Source organism: Phycodurus eques, chromosome 6 (assembly GCF_024500275.1).
Source record: "Phycodurus eques isolate BA_2022a chromosome 6, UOR_Pequ_1.1, whole genome shotgun sequence".
Classification (NCBI taxonomy): Eukaryota; Metazoa; Chordata; class Actinopteri; order Syngnathiformes; family Syngnathidae; genus Phycodurus; species Phycodurus eques.
In genome coordinates, this window is record NC_084530.1 from 22,773,802 (window position 1) to 22,794,315 (window position 20,514).

Consider the following 20,514-nt stretch of genomic DNA (forward strand, 5'->3'; position numbering starts at 1 on the left):
AAGTCCCTTAATTCTTGTTCGACTGTATGCGCCCTGAGATTGACGGGCGACCTCTTGCCCAGTCAGCTGGGATAGGTTCCAGCTCACCTGCGACCTGATGAGGACAAGTGGTATAGAAAATGTATCGAACAATGGATCTGTATTTGTGAAATTAACTAGGAACAAAATGAATTGTGTTTCAATTGTGCCTCCCTTCTAAACAGGGCCAAGTCCTCTCCTCAGTCTTCTTTTAAATGATATTCCAGGCGCTCACTGTCACAGCTCTTTTAGTTGTTTTGGAGGGGTTAAGGCTTCTTTATACTCTCGTGGACGTCACTGCGGCTATGCCGCACGCAGTTTGCCTTTATACTCAAGCGCAACCCACGTGTGCTGTTTTGAAAGTGTACTGCAGTTCTCCTCCAAGTCGGAGGTGTCGCTACAGAAGGTATTGGCTAGGATGCCACAGGGTGGAGTTTCCTCTGCATTTTTGGGCCATTTCCGGTAGCCGTTTTTACTTTATTTCCGTAACAATTAACAAAGCAACAACAATGGCGACCGTGGAACAGAGTCTGTTAGAACAAATGGACCTAGGTGACCAGATGATACGTTTAATTATGCTGCAAAATCAATCGAGAAGGCGGCGGCGTAGGTGCCTTGTGGAACCGGGAGGAACGCTGATTACATCATCACAGCATGTGACTAAAGCGGACAAATCACGAGAAACGATCTCCGCGGCATTCAATTGTTGCTGCGCAGAGGAGCCGCGCGGGCCAATTCGTCGGTCACGCGATGCAATGCGGGCGTGGGAGTATAAAGAGGCCTTTACTCCCTTCAGTCTCCTCTTTAGGGTTAGGATTTAACTCTGAGGATTGAAATCACTTGTAAATGTTAGTCTATTCCTATTTTTTAAGTTGTATATCAATTCTAGATGTTGTGTATCAATTCAATTCTAGATGTTGTGTATCAATTCTAGATGTCGAGTAAATACCTGAGAAGCAGAAATACAGGTCTCTTGTCTCATTTGTCTTTTGATGGCAAACCCAGAGGATTTAGTCTACGTAAAAAAAAAAAAAAAAAAGAATTGGTCTTACTTTTCAAGGGTGGTGTACGTATTAAAGCTGATATCAGCATTTGCATAATTTTTAACCTTCATATCCCTGTCTGTAGATGTGGACAGCAATGACGAAGGAGGGCCTGACGGCGGCACTGCGGAGGAGGAAGGCTGGTTCGGGAATGCGTCCGACACGCGCTCAGAGTCTTCATCCTACGGTGACACCCAGGATGAGCTCTTTCTGCCGAGGGGCTCGTCCCCGGATGCTAACCGCGAGAGCCCGACGGGCTGCCCCACGCCCGTCCACCGCACCTCCTTGGAACTCTTGGGGCTGGGCGGTGGTGCCTTCTCACCGCATGACACCGTCTCGTCGGTGGTTTCATCGCTGTATGGCGAGGCGGCGTCACGCGCACTTGGCAAGCCCCTCAGCAGCAACCTGCGCCGCCTCCTGGAGGCTGGATCGCTGAAGCTAGATGCGGGGGACATCCTGGGGCGGGCGTCACGTGGAAGCGAATCCCCGCCTATAGGTCTTGCATCGCCCCTGACCCTCTCCCCATCTTCACACCACGCTCAGCAGCTAAGTGCGCTCGCACGCAAGCTGGCTAACAACAACAGTGGCTCTGCCTCGCCGGCATCGTTGGGGCCCTCGCTCACCAACGTTAAACAAGAGCCTATGGACCACTTCAACTCCCAGAGCAACGGCGGCAGCTTCGTATGGGCGGGTGTCGCTGACAAGTGGCCGCCCACCGGCCACTCCACGCCCTGCGGGTCCAGCCTCTCTCCGGACTCTGCCATCCAGAAGTTAAAAGCAGCGGCCAACGCGGTGCTTCAAGACAAGAACGCTGTATCCGTGGCCGCCGCCGCCACCACCTCCTCCACCACCGCCTCGTCCGTTGTGCCGCCCCTCGGAGGGGCAGGCAGCCGGGGCGATGATGTGGTGCGCTTCGATGCCTTTAACTCTCCGTTCAGCCCACAGTCGGCAAGCTCCACCTTGGCCGCGCTTTCCAAGAAAGTCAGCGAACGGAGTCACGCTTCGTCAGTGCCTGGCGTGCCGGCCGACCATCAGAACTCTGCAACGTCCTTCCTGTCGCTCGTGTCTATGACCTCATCGGCCGCCTTGCTCAAAGAGGTGGCGGCCAGGGCGGCGGGGAACTTGCTCACCGAGAAGAAGGAAGGTTCCCCCCAGTCGGGTGGGGGCGGCAGCATCCTCCAAGAGGATGTCAAGCCCCTGCTGGACAAGAACCACAAGCCCCCCACGCCGTCGACACCAACCCACGGCCTGGAGCTGTTGTTGCCCTCCACACCCAAAGGAAGAGGAAAACCCAACAGCCAAGCAGGTAACTACTATGATCTACGGCAGTATTTTCCCAACCTTTGAGCCAATGCACCCATTTTACATTCCGGAAAATCTCATGGGTCATCACAAAACAAAAATGTAACAAAAAAGTATATACTGGATACTGAAACATAGTACCTCAGCTCAGTTTACTCCCAAATTGACCTAATTAATGTGAAATGTGGGCCTATTATTCACAAAGCCCATATACTTGCAGGAAGACACTGTTGTATGAATGGCAACAGGGGGATACACAGATTTATTATACCTTTTGCCGTCTAATGAAAGAGCATTTAATGGTTCTGCCTGTCATTATACTTCATTGGCATAGATAGTTAAACAAATATATTGGAATTAATAAATACATTTCTGACAAATAAAGTGGAACTGCAAAATCTTCCCACAGCATCTCTGATCTCTCATGGCACACTGGTGTGTGCGGCATCTTGATTGGGAATCACTGAAATGCACTTACTATATGTCTGCTCATAGGAACTGAGAGGCAAAACGTCTTGAAGAATGAAATGACCTGGATGTATGAGAATATTCACAGGCACATTCATAGAAATGAATGATGCACCAATACAAATAATTGTAGACATAAGAAACAATTTTTATTTCATGTTTTACACTTTATTCTACCTATAAAAATAAAATTAAATTAAATTTTGAAAAAAAAAAAATCACGCTATTTTATAGGAGTGAAGATGTTAATATTACAAGAAAAGGTGAATTAAGTCTGATAATTACAACGAATAGATTTTTATATAAAAACAATTTCTCAAGAATAAACTCTTTATAGGATGATGGAAAGTCATTATTTTACCAGAAAAAGGATGTAATTTACAAACAAATGTATTTGTGAGAATAATTTCTGAATAATATTATTGTCATAAGAATAATGGCATAGTATTCTGATCAAAAATATTTATCTCTCACAGGATTAATGAAGTATCTATCTATCTTGTAATATTACTATTGAAAAGTTGTAATTTCATGAGAATAAAGTGATGTCATTACCAAATAAAAAGCAAAGCTATAAATATCATAGTGGTATTTTTAGTAGAATTGAGTCATATTTAAAAAAACACACTTTTAGGAGAACAAGAACGCAACGATAAAAAAGTTTGATTTTAAAAAGCCATAATTTCAAAACAAAAAGACAAATTTACAATAATATCTTAATATCACGAGAAAAAACTTTTCACATGAATAAAAAAATAAAAACATTGAGAATTTATGTGACTAACCAAACATTGAGAATAAAGACTAAGAGTAAAGAATAGTGTTGAAATGTGATTATAAAAAGTAATTTTCCGAGAATTTTTGCTTCTCGCAAATGCACCTATTGCTTTTTGGGGGGAAGCCCTATCCTCTGTTATGCAATGAAAAACTTGCCTTTTTGCTGTTCTTGTACACTTTCTGAACTGTTCTAAGATGCTACAAAGCCCCGTCTAATAGAAGAATAGTGTTTTGATGCCATCTTCTGGTATAGATAGGCAATTATAAAGCATTATAGGGGGACGTCAATTACTCACGAATTTTCGCTATTTGCAGCAGGGCTCGGTCCCCGTCCACTATTACTGTGTTATGAGAAAAAACCCTGCAATTTTAGGATAAAATAGACGTCAATTTAAAATGTCGCAATATTACAAAGATAAAGATGTGATACAACAAGAACAGTCATAATCTTAGGACAAAAAGGTTTTAATAATGTATATAAAAAAATTAACTTACATTTTTTTTATTTACAATAAAAAAGGTAATAACATTGTGAGAATAAGTCAATTATGAGAATTATTTTGAAATCTGGTTTAATAGGTAGTCGTATATCATGAGGAAACATTTAATTTTAAGAGACTAAAGTCAGAATATAATGATTTTTTAAAAAGTAGTATAAGTATTACATGAAAAATACACGGATATTTACGACTATATTCTCAAAAACGTTTGTGTCATAAATTTCCTTTTTTACATTTTGGCCCTAACGCTCCCTGAAACTTCACTTGTTTCAGCCACTGCAGTCTTAATTACCTTCATAGCAAGACACTTAAGCGTCAGCCAACCAACCAAGTCTCAGAAAAGGGCAGTGCAGGCTCCACAGGGGGCCTCCGACCGAGACCTCGCCGTCTTCCTCGACGGGCTCATTTGCGCTCGGGGGGGCTGCCAGAAAAGCAGCAGGGGGAGCCTCCCTCATTTGGGTCTGGCCAGCGTGGAACCCCGCTCTAACCGGTGGTGTCGGCGCGCTGATCGGGAGGGCAGACCTTAAGGCCAAACGCGTCATACTTTCCACTGACTGGATACAGATGTGTGTACATTCGCTGCCTGCATACCATTTATTCTGGAAGACGTGGACGTGTAACCCAAACAAGGAAAAAGAGACAGACAGCAAGACTGAGTAGCCTGTAGTGGAGAAGAGAATGTTTTCAAAGAGACGGATGGCCACTTTTGAAGGATTGTGTCGCAACTCCGAGCAAATCTAAAATGGCGGGATGAAATTGACTTCAGACAGATGATGGGGCCGATGTAATATTGTGTGATCTGCATCTTAAAAAGGTGGTGGTGAAAGAACGGGTAAGGGGGGGAGGTTGCTGTAACCCGGCTAGCCCGTCAAGGTCGAGCAGTGCTGTAAAAATGCAGGTATGTTGTTTGGTCGCCAGACTGAAAAATGTGACCTTGATTATTGACGGCCATGCCTTGTTTTTTATTGGCGTCTCTGCACCACTCCCACCGTAAAGCCCATTTAGTGTTCATTTTGTCTGCTCCTTTTTCATTTAGGACTCCCAACTCCATTTTGTTTTTCCTTTATCGGATTTTACTCGCAAGTCATCCTCGTGTTGTTTTGCACTCTGAGTTCATACTCATGCAAAAATAAATTAATTAACCCTGAGATTGAGTTGACAAATGCGAAGGACTTTTAGGCTCATTAATTGAGTAGAAACGCCAAGAATAAAGTCCAAGTGGGTACAAAAGTTGAAATGGATACAAAAGCTGTACTATTATGAGAAGAAAGTCTTAACATCTGAGGAAAATCATTTTATCATCATTTTACGAGGATGAAGTTGTAATGTGAGCAAATTCATCATCTCTCTCCCTCTCTCTCACTGAAGAAATGGGAGGGTACCTTCACATAACTTTGAGTAAACGGGGGGGGGGAAGACAAATTGCACAGTTCTCCAACTGGGTTTTGTCACCCAGTTGAATTTCACTGTAAAATTAACGCAGAATACACATGACAATTAAATATTGTATATTTAAACACCAAAACATTAAAGTTGTTTACAAGACAAATTAGAATTTTTACCAAGAAAAAATAACTTGTAGAACAATATGAAATGAAATTACCGTACAGTAGTTTCATTCATTGACCTAAACCCTTGTTGTACAGTCAACTGACTGCTGCCTGCTTGCCTTAATAGAAACAAATTTTAGGCGTAAAAACAAATGAAAAATGGCAGGTTTTATGCTACACCAAGTAGTGTTGCGGCGTGGGCGTTAAATCCATTGTTCATTGATTTAGCGCCATAAATCCACATGTGCTGTGATTTGCATATGCATTTTAGTAACGGCACAATTCAAAGTGATGGCCTGGGCTAAACGGAGCCAAACAGAAAGCCCTTCACCATCAAAAATGACCCTGCAATAAATATAATATTTTCACCCTGGCCCGGAGGCGTTGCTTTAATTCTCTACATTTTCCGAAGGCTACGGCGGTGCTGTGTTAGTCTATATGAGAGACGACACAACAAGACTCTTTTAAAAGGTTTAATACTGTGACATATTGTACGCAGCCGTATACCTTTGGAAATAAGCTATTAAGACACAATGTAAGTGCAGTTGTAGACTGCAAACTCTCAGCCCGCTGTCTGCTAAAGCCCTAAGAGACGCTTTTATTAATCAACAATGTTGTGCTCGATATTTAATCGGCTATTGTTAAATGACGAAACTGTGGCCTCTTTTGATGTACTCTGCCTTTCATTGAAGTCTTGGTTATCTTTCTTAAGACATTGTCACATATGAATCTTAGTTCTCTAAAACATCTCAGCCAACGACAATTGGTTCTTTTCGCTTTAACACAAGCAGATGAAAAATGTTACATTATCAATCTTAATTCTGAGTATAATATGATTTTTTTTTCTCTATAACATGTTGACACCAATATTAGTCCTTCTTGAAGCATGTTAGCTTATGAATCATAGTTCTCTAAAACATGTTGGCATCTTGTCTTTAAATGTTAGCATATGAATGGTTGTTCTCTTCTGTAAAAGCACATCAGGAAATGAATATTTGTTCTCTAAAACATGTTAGTTTATTAACCTCAGTTGTCTAAAACCTGAGAAAATGTTTTTGTCTCTAAAACATGTTAGCATGTGAATGTTTGTTCTTGTCTCGAAGACATTTTCAGATCTTATCCAACATGTTGGCGTGTGAATCTTAGGTCTCTTGTGTCAAATATTTTAAACAATGAATCTTAGTTCTCTAGTAACAAGCACATCAGTTTGAGTTCTCTAAGACATGTTAGCAAAGGAATCTTACTTATCTTCTTCAGAATGTTCATAAATTAATGTTGGTTCTCTAAAACATGTCAGCATATGAATTAGGGCTGCAGCGATCAACTATTTTAGTATTCGAGTATCCTACAAAAGATTTGCTCAAGTAATCGAGTATTCGGATAGCTATATTTAATATATTTTAATATTTATTTTAAAGTATAATTTAATATATATATTTTAATTCAATTAAATAACATTTTTAAAATGCTACCTCTGTTAAAGAGCAATTATGAATACACAAGAAAAGAATAAGCCATTTCACATAATAATTAGTGACTAACCGTCCAACCAGCAACTTTTCTTTTTTGGATAATCAACAGTTTTTTTCCTTAAATTCACATCGAGGCGCAAACAGTATTTTCTCATCGCTAAACATTTTCAGTGAGGCAATTGCAAACAAATAAAATAGATAAAACACAAATATAAAGGAATTTCAGTTTAAACTTAGTATTTCTTGTAAGTATAAAAAACATAAGGCAATTAAAAGAAAGCATAAAAAGCCTTTATGTTGTGAACCTTCACTTCAGCAGCCAGCATTTTAGCATGTGACATAATACAGTATAGGTTCATGGCTGTGCATTTGAGTTTATAGACCAGCTGACTAAACTCAAATGAAGACACCTCGAGAGGAAGCACAAATACATACAAATTACACAATGGCATAACATGAACCAATACTTTAATAGTAATGCATAGCTTGGAACGACATGAAACAATCTTAATTGTTGGCCGACCACGTCTGCAGGCGTCACGGAATGCCATGGAACAGGAATGGCCAAGCTTATAACAAACTTGACATGCCAAATGACAACTCAAACATGGAAACAAGTGCGCCACTTCAAAAGTACGCTTCTGCACAGGCTCCAAACAGACGAAATGAAACCGCATTATTAGCCAAAGTTGCTTACGTCATTAGGTAAATGGTAAATGGACTGCACTTACAGTATATAGCGCTTTATCTACACCATCAAGTGCTTTACAAAACCTCACATTCACCCACTCACACACACATTCATACATCAATGGGCGACTGCTGCCAGGCCCACTGGGAGCAAATTAGGGTTCAGTGTCTCGCCAGAGGACACTTCGCCATGCGGACAGTCGTAGCCGGGTACGTGACGGACATCAAAGAAATGAGCCGCAGCTGTCAATCAAATCGTTGAGGAGCCGAACATAGTCACACAAAAAGGCAGTAAACACAGCGACGCGACAAATGCGCACAATACAAACATAAGTCACTAAGTAGTGTACTCATTGTCGTTGAAAGACGCAGGCGATAACTGCAATACTCTACAAATCCAGATATGGCAGTGTAATAAGTCAATTGCAGTGACGCCTCCATGATAGATAAGAGCAATTCGGCTGTTCACCTTTTTGCTCAGCCTGAAATGTACTTTTGACATTTTGTCTTTCACCCCCCCCCCCCCCCGCATTTATTTTCTCTGACGTCATCGCCATCGTCTTCTTTGTTGTGTTTAACGCGGTTTGCAAACTATAATAGTATTTTCTCAATGTTCCCGCTCCTTGAATCAAATATGTGCGCCTCGCACTGATGACGCAAGCACGTTGTCGTCGTGCGTTTGCTCTGCTGAGCTTCACAATTTACTCTTTCCTGCCATTAACAGACAGCTACTGTATATAAAATTAGTATCAAACTGAGAAGGCTGGCGGTGAATGAGTTAAATAAGCGGATCCCCAAGGCAGAAAAAAATCCTCAAGCATTTTTTGTCCTCAAAGTCCTCGAAATACTTTTTCATTGTAGCCTTAATACAAATATATTCTCGTCCAAAAAATCAATAAATGAATCTTAGTTCTGTTAAAAGTTTCTGTTAGTCCTCATCACTTGCATATGAATCTTAGTTCTCTTCTTAAAACATGTTGTCTCTAATATGAATACTTTTTCTGTAAAAGATGTTGGCTTATGAATTTGTAGTTCTCTTCTTAAAACATGTTATCATATGAAACAATATGTCAGAATATAAATCTTAGGTCTCTAAAACATTAGGGCATATGAATCTTGTTTCTCCTCTCTAAAACATGTCAGAAACAAAATCTTATTTCTCTAAAACAAGGCAGCAATAAATCTTTGTTCTCTTCGCTAAAACATTTTCGTAAACAAATCCTAGTTCTCTTAAGCATTTTCACACATTAATCTGAGTACTCTTGTCTAAAACGGGTTAGCATACAAATCTTAACATTTCCCAAGGTACCAAGGTTTCTTTGTGTTTCTGCTCCATACACTTCAGTTTGGAGTAAGCATAATGCATTTATTTTTTTTTTCACCGTGCCTCTCCGCTGTTCTGGCTGCAGATGGCCATTTATTGTTGCAAATAGGCAGTCTCGAGCTTTTACACCTCAGGTCAATGAATGGCTGAGCGCAGTCATTTCGCCAAACACTGATTACCAGATGTTTTTTTTTCCCGAGGAACACGGTCGGAATACTCATGAAGCCGTCCTGACAGGCCCGTGTAGAATTTGTAATGCCATCATGTCTCTTTCTAATAACACCAATTAAGCGGTAATGGATGCCGGATATAAAGCCAACAACAATAATCGAGACGCGTAAAAGATACGCCTTGAGTTTTTGCTCGCATTTCCATCTGGCATTTCTCACGACAGTCTTCGCCATTAGGTGCGTAAAGGTTTATTGCAAACCTCCGCACACTGAAAAGTCTTTCAATTTTATTACTTTACAGGAACAAAGCTGCAGAATTATTAAACAGTATACAGTATAAATTTGATTTTAATTGGGCTTTTGTAAATGTCACTTAAAACCATTTTGTGCCCCAACCACCCCCCCACCAGGCTCACCGGAGGATGGCGGCAAACCGTTCCAGTGTCCTGTGTGCGGCCTGGTCATCAAGCGCAAGAGCTACTGGAAGAGACATATGGTCATCCACACGGGCTTGAAAAGCCACCAGTGTCCGCTGTGTCCTTTCCGTTGTGCCCGCAAAGACAATCTCAAGTCCCACATGAAGGTGAAGTTGATGGTTACACCCCCTGTGTCAAATCATGTACAGTAGACCCAGAAAGATTCTGAATTTGATCATGCATATTAAAAATATGCCCTTTTTTCACAACGCTACCTTTTGTACGTGCTATTGCCGCTCTTCTATTGTCAAAAAACAGGCAATAACTAGGTACTATTTGTAAAACTACAGTGGTCCAATAAAAAAAAAAAACTGCTAAAAGTGAATCAAGCGACTGTGGCCTTACATTTTTGTCTTACTTCACTCGAGCAGAGGCATATCTGAAGCTCACTCATAACTCAAGATTTTGGCTCGCAAAATAGTGACCAAGTTGGGGCACTCGTAAATCTGATAAGACAAAATATTTATTCTAGGATGTCTGTAAGGGCGGCACGGTGGATGACTGGTTAGCACATCTGCCTCATAGTTCTGAGGACCCGGGTTCAAATCCGGCCTCACCTGTGTGGAGTTCGCATGCTCTACCCGTGCCTGCGTGGGTTTCTCTGGGTACTCTGGTTTCCTCCCACATCCCAAAAACATGCATGGTAGGTTAGTTGAAGACTCTAAATTGCCCGTAGATGTGGATGTGAGTCTGAATGGTTGTTTGTTTATATATTCCCTGCGATTGACTGGCAACCAATTCAGGGTATACCCAGAGTTAGCTAGGATAGGCTCCAGCACGCTTATGACCTTCGTGAGGATAAGCGGTCCAGGAAATGAATGAATGAATTAATGATTTCTGTCAAAGTTAATGCAAGTTCATACTCGCTTTTTGCACAATTGTTTTTTGTCAATGTCTCTATGTCTCCAAAGTGTTCTGTAAATTGACTGTCTGTTGTACTAGAGCGGCTCCAACTACCTGAGACAAATTCCTTGTGTGTTTTGGACATACTTGGCAAATAAAGATGATTATGATTCTGATTCTGATTGCTGACTTGCTGGGGAAAAAACCTGTTTTGGATCTTGTTTGGCATCAGCAGAAATCCCAGAAGATAAGACAAAGAGCAAAACTTGTTTTGAATATTATCAGTGACATTTGATTTTTCTATAAGCGCAGAGAATAAAATCTATTACACTCAGAAATCTGACTATTGTGGGGGAAAAGTTATTTTACTATATAACAAACTATTTAAATGCTGTTTTACGGGCACTCAAGGATACTGTAAAAGACATAAAATGACAGACGAAATTTGTGAGTTACAGTTGTAGTTTGATAATTTTTTTATTTCATTTTGTTTAGTGTTGCAGACCAAATTTGAATTATGAGCAAACATCAGATATGCCGCTTGAGTGAAGTGGAAAAAAAGGCATATCTGGGTCCACCTAGTGAGAGAGAAAAAAAAAAAAAAAAGCCAAGATGTGATTTAAAGTCATGTGTTTTTGTTTTGTTTTTTGTTTGTTTTTTAGACCTAGTTTCCATTTACATGTTGCAAAAGCGGTCATTTAGTCACATGTTGGACATTTTTGACCTGAGGTACAGTATGTGCTTGCAAGCCATAAATATTTTGCTGAAGTCACAGTGTACTACCACCTCCTGCTCCCACACGCTCTTTTGTCATTTAAAGTTGTACACGATGACTTTGGCAAAATATTTGTAGTTTGGAAGAACATACTGTACTTTGGGTCAAAAATGTCTAACATATGACTAAATGTAAATGATCACTACAGCTTTGAAAATGTTCAGGATGAACTTCATGAACTTTAAGGTACAACTGTACTGAAATGCGCTTGTAATTTGACACTTTTCCTTCCTTTTCCAGGTTCATCAGCACCAAGACCGGGGCGAGACCTTCCAGTGTGAACTCTGCCCATTCACTTCCTCTCGTCACTTCAGCCTGAAGCTTCACATGCGCTGCCACCAGCACTTTCCCCGTACCGATGTCAAGGTGAAAGAGGAGCTCACGACCGACACTGAGGGCGAGGGCTCCCTGATCGGCGACGCCAGCGGTACCGCCGACCCGAGGGGGACCCAGGTGTCTCCGTTGCACCCGGATGCCCGGCTGCAGTCGTCCCCGCTAGGCGAGGCTTCCTCCAATCACGTCCACATCAAAGAGGAGCCCCTGGAGAGGGACCTATCTGTGCTGTCCCCGTTTAGCATCAGCAGGGAGCGACCCAAGAGTAGCGCCAATTCCTTGGACCTGCCGGGCATCGTTGCGGGTGTCGGGGTACGCTCCAGCCCCAGTGGTCCAACCACGGTCTCCCTCTTCAGCCCGGACATCAATACCAAGACGGCCACTGACCTGCTTATGAAGCTATCAGGTTAGTATGTACGAGGAGTAGGGTTGGGTATTGAGAACCGATTGGAACCGGGGCTAACATTCCGGTCCCGGAATCGTTAAAATTAAAAAATTCCGTTTCCCAGTTTCGATGCCTACAGTTCGCTGATCCTGAAGAAAGTGATGAAAACCAACAAAGAAGAACGCGCAGGAAAACATGCTCGTGCCCAACAGCGGCGGCGTACATGAGTGTTTCTTAATATTATTAAAATAAATGACCAGTCGCCTCAGTGCAACACTTGGAATCAGATTATATTGTGCAAAGGAGGCTTTCGCAATGTATAGAAGTCTGACGTGGTCCTTCACTGCTCTGAGCCTCAGCATACACTCCACGGAACTTCAATGATGTCAATTTGGGTGAGTGTGGAACAATTAAATACGTCTATGTCAACATTGAGGCAGCTAACAAGTTAAATGGTGGGTTACACTCTTGCACTGATGGTTTTTGGCGTTTATTTTAGTATTCAAAACAACGTAAGAGCTGATGACAGACACAAAAATAAAGTATAAATTATATTTCCATACTAGAAAGTAGAAGGAGTCTCAACACAAGCTTAACATTGAGCTTAAACATCAACAAAGGTCAAATGAGCAACTTTACATCACAATGAATTGGGACAAAATTCACATAAACTTTGTCTCACAGTATCACAAACACTAACCTTGTGCCTCATCTGTGGGTAGGTAAAGGAATCAACATTGTACAGAGCATCTAAGTTTACTCTCGTTTTCACCGGTGTCATGTGAAGTTACCTTTTGTGCCAAAATGCTGAGTTCCGGTGCATATCCTTAAAAAATAAAATAGGGCTTCATGCTCAAAACAGGAAGTCAAGTTAAAACTTGCACATATAAACCATTTGATGTGATAAAACAGTTGCATATATCTAGTTTAGAAATGCTATATTTAACTGAGCTGAAACACTCATGAATTTTAAGTCAATTGGGCTACTTACACACACATTGACTTTTAGTTCATAGTTTTGATATTGATACTGGTTATAAAGAACCTTCCGTCAAATGTTAATTTTAGTCTATGCTGCGAGCTGCTAAGAAAATGGATGTTCATAATTTGGACGCCCTTTATTTAAACCATGCAAACTTTCTTGACCCAGCCCCCTAAAAGATTCCGGTTCCAAACGATTCTCGATTCCGATTCTTATAGGGGGCTGGGTCAAAACTTTCTTGAACCAGCCCCCTAAAAGAATCTGAATCGAGAATCATTTGGAACCGGAATCTGGACCGGAATTGCTCAAATTCCAACGATGCCCAACCCTACATAATACAGTACAAAATTACTGTAAATACATTTTAAAAAGCTTGAAAATGTTTTCAAAGTTTATCCAGACTGACCCTCTCCAGCCAGGATTTGAACCCACCCTGCTGTTTTCAAGCACATCGCTAATTTACATGCAATTTGCATGTGTCCTGACTCATGTAACTAGCCATGTGGCTCACGGAGCCAGTCCATTGCTTTCGATGTCCGTTATACAGTATCTGGGTCCATTAAAACGAGGTTCCACTGTTCAATCGGAATAGCCAGGCTGCGTTCTGTCTGCGCATGCACTAAATGCGCAGTGACGTTGTCGTTTACACCCTGGAAAATATGGCAGCTTCAAAACTGAGCGGATGTGCAATCAAGATCTTGTATTAAACAATTTGTGACTTGTTTTTATCAATCACTGTGCTAAACAGACGACTGACCTCCATCTTGATAAATCACGTGATAAATAGAGCTGCGCATGTCACACGTCTGTAAAATGGGTGTTCTGATTAAATGTAGTGGACATGTATACACCAGATCGGGATAGGTCGCGTCATATGTTAACAGTTCACAGACAGAAAGCCAGAAACAAACAGATATTTTCAGAATTATCTGTTACTACAGTATATTGGAATGACAAAAAAAAAGTCTGCATGTAAACCCGGCTAATCATAGGTTATTCATATTACGATAACAATAATTTTTGTAACGGATTAAATTTATTTTCAAATTGAAGAATAGCTCTAATCAATTAATGGATTATCAAAAATAGTTGTCAATTAATTTGATGATTGCTTAGTTGTAGATTAATCCTGTCAAAAATGTTATCATAGGGTCACTGATGGCGTAGTGGTACATTCGCCTGACTTTGGTCCAGGCAACGTGGGTTCAGTTCCCACTCGGAGATGGTGTGAATGTGAGTGTGAATGGTTGTCCTTGTCTATATGTGCCCTGCGACTGACTGGCGACCAGTTCAGGGTGTAGTCCGCCTTTCGCCTGAAGTCAGCTGGGATAGGCTCCAGCGCCCAGACTTACCTCTCCCAAGCCACTTCATCCAGCTCTTCCGGGGAGACTCCGAAGCGTTCCCAGGCCAGCCGGGAGACAAAGTCTCTCGAGCGTGTCCTGGGTCGTCCCCGGTGTCTCCTCCCGGTGGGACATGATCGGAACACTTAACCAGGGAGGCGTCCGGGAGGCATCCTAATCAGATGCCCGAGCCGCCAGATCTGGCTCCTCTCAATGTGGAGGAGCAGCAGCTCTACTCTGAGCCCCTCGCGGACGACCAAGCTTCTCACCCTATCTCTAAGGGCGAGCCTGGGAGGTCCATGCGGCCCCCACCGGGTGGCCAGTTGTCGGGACTCCGCGCTGGAGCCGGCGGACCGCCCTGGGTCCCTCGGTGTGGGGCCGTGTTTTGGGTGGACCCCTGGGCCTGATCCCACCCCTCGATTGATTGGGTGGGGTCCTCAGCCTCCGCGGTGCGGGCACAGCAATTACAGGACTCTTCTGTCAGTCTTTGTGCATGTAAAACAGTGTCAATTCACTTACATGTGTCCGCAGGTACACACCCTTGGGACACTTTCACTGGGTGTGGGGCCACTCACTTATTGCGACAAATAACTCATGAATATGCGAATTGCTTGCTATCTCCTCACTCATACTCTCGTCCTACACACTTTTATAATTTACAGTCAATCCCACCCCACTTCAGTTGTACAGCCGGGTTCACGACCCTTGTCCCGCATGCTTCTTCTCCTGTCCTTGTCCTATTCTAGCTTGTCCTGTCCTTCCCTTATATTTAATGTTTCATTGTTGTAGATAATGTAATGACTTACTTTTCTCATCCTGTTTACCATTTGTGCTTTGTCTTTTGTCTTCGTTTCTCTCTCCCCTTGAGAAACTTTGTTCTGTTTGACTCTGATTCTCAATAAACTTCAATCATAATGCTAAGAAACCACAGTGGAAGCTTAAAAACTCCACTGTAACACAGTAAAACTGTTCCGGCATAAAAGGGATACAGATCTTCCATTCTGCTTGACCTAACAGCCGAACGGGACAATAAAAAAAAAGGGGGGGCGGGGGGGGGGGGATACAAAGTCGCCATCACTCCAGACGCTGCACCGATCTGCCGGTCGATCTCCTGTTCCATTCTTCCCACACTCGTGTACAAGACCTCAAGATACTTGAACTTCTACACTTGGGGCAGGATCTCATCCCTGACCTGGAGAGGGCACGCCACCCTTTTCTGACTAAGGACCATTGTCTCAGATTTAGAGGTGTTGATTTTCATCCCAACCAGTTCAGACTTGACTGGGAACCGCTGCAGTGAGAGTTGGAGGTCACGGCTTGATGAAGCCAACAGAACCACATCATCTGCAAAAAGCTGAGATGCAATACTGAGTCCAGCAAACCGGACCCCCTCTACGCCTCGGATGCACCTAGAAATTCTGTCCATAAAAGTTATGAATCTGAGATAAAGGCAGCCTGGGCGAGTCCAACCCTCACCGGAAATGAATCCGACTTACTGCCGACAATGCAGACCAAACTCTTGACAGTGGTCGCACAGGGACAGACCAGCCCGTATGAGGGGGTTCGGTACCCCATACTGCCGAAGTACCCCCCCACAGGACTCCCTGAGGGACATGGTCAAATGCCTTCTCCAAGTCCACAAAAAACACATGTACAAAAAAACAGTCAGGACCCGTCCTCCCCACCCGAAGGCGGAGGGTGGCTACCCTCTCGTCCACCGGGGTGAAGCCCAATGTACAGGCACCGAGCCGGGGGGACAATATGTAGACACACACCTGCTCGGCGCTTCTCACCGTGGGCAACTCCAGAGTGGAAGAGAGTCCAACCCCTCTTGAAAGGACTGCTGCCAGAGTCCAAGCTGTGTGTGGAGGCGAGCCCAACTACTGTATATCTAGTCGAAACGTCTCGCCCTCACACACCAGCTCGGCCTCCTTCCCTGACGTAGCGGTGACGTTGCACGTCCCTAGAGCCAGATTCTGTAGCTGGGGATCGGACTGCCAAGGTCCCTGCCTTCGGCCACCGCCAGCTCACACTGCACCCGACCCTTATGGCCCCTCCCACAGGTGGTGATCCCATGGGAAAGGAGATCCATGTTACCCTTTCGGGCTGTGCCCGGCCGGGCCCCATGGGTGCAGACCCAGCCACCAGGCGCTTGCCTTTGAGCCCCACCTCCAGGCCTGGCTCCAGATGGGGGGCCCAGTGACCCGCAGTCCAGGAAAGGGAAAACGTGATTCCATCAATTTACCCATCATAGGGGGTCTTTTAGCCGTGCTTTTCTGGTCCCTCACCTAGGACCTGTTTGCCATGGGTGATCCTGCCAGGGACATAAAGCCCCAGACAACTTAGCTCCTAGGATCACTGGGACACACACACCCCTCCACCACGATAAGGTGACGGCTCTAGGAGAAGTGTTGGCAAATGAGTTTTAAATATTTAAAACATACCACTTCTGACATTACATTGCAAAGAAAACCCTGTGCAGCATAGTGAGTGACACCACACTCAGTCACACCAATCAGTCTTCAAAATATACAGCAGATTTGATATGCTACGCACATACCACTGTTTTGCTAAGACCTTTTCACTGAACTGTGAAACATTGTTTGCATGAAAACAAATTCATAGCATGCCATCCGGGGGTTAGTAGACCAGATAGGAATTCTCGGTTTCAGATGCATTCTGCACATGAAAACAAAACAATACAAAAAAGTTTTAACTGCTCTGCACTGACATATGAGAAAAATACGAATGATTTCATCTGGGACTCCACGCTGGATAATAACGAGCTGCCATTCTGTTTGAGGATGGATTTTTATTGCCATTTGAACTTTTAAAAGATTGGGAAAACTTGACAAACATGCTGTTTTGTGTGAATATTAAGTCCTGATGCTGTATAGCTGTTTTTTCTAGTGTTGCACAATATGAAAAGAAGCACTAAGAGACAACAGCGAGATTGATGGGAAAAGGTTAGGTGAGGTTCGGCTGCGGGGTCAAGGCTATGGCTGCCAATCTCGCGCTTAATGCTGCGTAATTAGATTGAGATCTTCTGGGGGAAAAAAACAGGAACATTAGATTAATTAAAAATGTATGCATAATTCATAATTAAAAGGGAATTTATAATTTGAAATGATTAGCGCCCTTGGCTCGCCTTCCTGTGACCCAGCCAGGATGAGCCGCTGGGACTACGACGACTCAGTTAACTATACCCCACCCCCCACACCCCACCCCCAAACCATCCACCCCCACCACCGCCCACTTTGTGTCCTCGACTCCAAACGAATGCCCCCCCGGGTGCCAGTTGCACTTCACTCCCAGACTGCGCAATGAAGCCCAGCCTCCTCCAGGGAGGAGCTAGCGGTGACTCCTTCCAATGTCAGTCCAGTGTCAAGCGGCGGACATTTTAAGTTGGGTCAGTCATTCAAGGGGAATGTGGGTGGACATAAAAAATGAAAATAAGACAGGATGATTATGGAATTTAATGAATACTGGTCCTTTGATCACAAAGTTCCTCCTTTGTTGAAATAACGGGGCTAGTCGTAAGAAGTGGGGCTTAGATCTTTTTAAAACAATGGTGCAAGCACATGGGCAGGGAAGGTGAAGGAGTTCCTCTTGGGACCTAGGAACTCCATTTCTCCCTGCAAAGCCAGATTGTGTTCACGGGTAGCTCATTCCTTCTACTTTTTACACCCCCGGTTCCCTGCCTCCGTCCCTCAAGGCCAAACAAGGGAGGCGGCGGGTGAAAGATATAAGACGAGACAGATGAAGTGACATCTGAGCAAGCGAGAGACTGAGAGACGGCAAAGCGAGGAGTTGCATCCACTTCCCTAGGCATGAACAAGCCAGTGAACTCCTCTTGAACCTTAACATAATAAGAATTAAAATTTGTTTTTTTGGGGGGGGGTGGCTTTCCTTCATATTGAGCAGGCCACGGATCCTACTTCTGACATCATATTGGGATGAAAAAACACTCAACTCATCCTAAATACTGTATCTCTAGGGTCTATCAGACAAGGGGGCAGTTGTCACTTGGGTCCTTCAAGCTGGGAAAACACAAGTCATTCTAATTACCGCTGGTGTGTATCACAGAATCCTTCCAACTGGACAGTCTATTGATCCCGCTTCTGACACTATATTGTGATCAAAAGACAGACAACTCGTAATTATCACTAGCGATCACATCTCAAGGGGTCTTCCAACTGGGCAGGCCACGGATCCCAGTTTTGACATCATATTGAGATTAAAAAAAAAAAATATATATATATATATATATATATATATATATATATATATATATATATATTAGGGGCTTTCTATTGAGAATCACGGCAATACACTTTGATTTTGTACGACCACATGCTGAAACAACCGTCAGCCATCCAATGTGATCCACATTTTGATTTCGAGATTAAAGCCACGTGTCCCTCCCCCTTCCCTGTGCCCAGTGGACCAGACTTAATCATGACAGTGGGCATCCTCCAGACACCATCCATCCCATCCCCCCGCTGCACTGACATAGGCACTGCGAGCTTGACCTTGGCTGGGTGTGAGTAATTGGCACGCAGGGCATTGTGGGAGGTGTTGCAGCTCTTATGATTGTTGTTCCCCCCAGGAGAATACTGTGCATATAATACTTTCCTTACAGTGCGGCAAACACCACAGGCAGAAATATAACGGGATACATGTAACACCGAGAACAGTAGCAGTATGTGCTTCTGCGCTTCATTTTTGAATGTCATCAATTTGGACCTAATTGCAATTAACAATTCAGTGGAATTAGCTTCCTTGGCTAATCATCCACTTGAAGAACAGCTCAAAACCTTAAAGGAGACAAAATATAATTGTTTTTACTCACAATATCAAACAGTCGGAATTAAAGGTCTCTGACATTCTTTGGTCAAAATACGCTAAAGATAAAGGATTACAGTACAATTAACATCCCCTCATCACACGCTGATTGAAATCACTCAGTTTGAGGGGGGTGGTTCTGTCTCGTTACAGTTGCAACTAGGGGCAGATCAAGGGCATTCTGATGAAGTGAGGGTTACTTGGTGTTTCCTACTTGGCAATGTTGTTGCTTTTTTGTACCCCTCTTAACGCAGTGACTCCCAACCAGGGTGCTCTGGCACACTAGCGCAGAGCAGTGTTGTGAGTAACTAGATTACATAATTTAATTACAAAATGTGTGCAATTGTTATCAATTATATTACTGGAAGAAAATGTCACTAAATTACAGTTGCTTTTTAAAATATCCATGATTACAATTTTAGTTAGATTCGAGAAATTGCCGCAGAAGCTCAGAATTTTTATTATTTTTATTTTTTTAAACATACAGCTTCTAAAGCCAACCCTTGTGATTGGCTCGTCTCAGTCCTGTGCCATTCTGCTGTAGTCTCAAATGTGACATATAATTTTCCAAATATAACCTTGAAGCGCCACCTTGTGCAATCTATGAGTTTGTCTGAGATTTAAATGTTACTCATAGTTACACTTTTGAAGACAAAAAATTAAATAACATTGACCTTTGGGCAGGCGGCACGGCACGGTGGGCGACTGGTTAGAGCGTCTGCCTCACAGTTCTGAGGACTGGGGTTCAATCCGGCCTCGCCTGTGTGGAGTTTGCATGTTCTCCCCGTTCCTGCGTGGGTTTTCTACGGGCACTCCTGTTTCCTCCCACATCCCAAAAACATGCATGGTAAGTTAATTGAAGTCTCTAAATTGCCCCTCGGTGTGAATGTGAGTGCGAATGGTTATTTGTTTGTATCTGCCCTGCGATTGGCTGGCAACCAGTTCAGGGTGTACGCCGCCTCCTGCCCGATGATAGCTGGGATAGGCTCCAGCACTCCCCCGACCCTTGTTGAGGATAAGCGGCTCAGAAAATGGATGGATGGATGGATGACCTTTGGACAGTTTTTATAATTTAGAACCTTTTAGGGAAAATTCACATCTGCCTCACAGTTCTGGGGACTGGGGTTCAAATCCCGGCCCCGCCTGTGTGGAGTTTGCATGTTCTCCCCGTGCCTGGTGGGTTTTCTCCGGGCATTCCGGTTTCCTCCCACATCCCAAAAA

The 20,514-nt window shown here is 43.3% G+C and overlaps 1 protein-coding gene across 1 annotated transcript in view; it reads left to right on the top strand.

The window, feature by feature from the left end:
- Positions 1-20,514, top strand: part of znf827 (zinc finger protein 827) — a 112,953-nt gene that overhangs the window by 42,160 nt on the left and 50,279 nt on the right. The window contains 3 exon segments of the mRNA XM_061679290.1: positions 1,147-2,367; positions 9,725-9,897; positions 11,649-12,147. Coding sequence (XP_061535274.1) covers positions 1,147-2,367; positions 9,725-9,897; positions 11,649-12,147 — 1,893 coding nt within the window.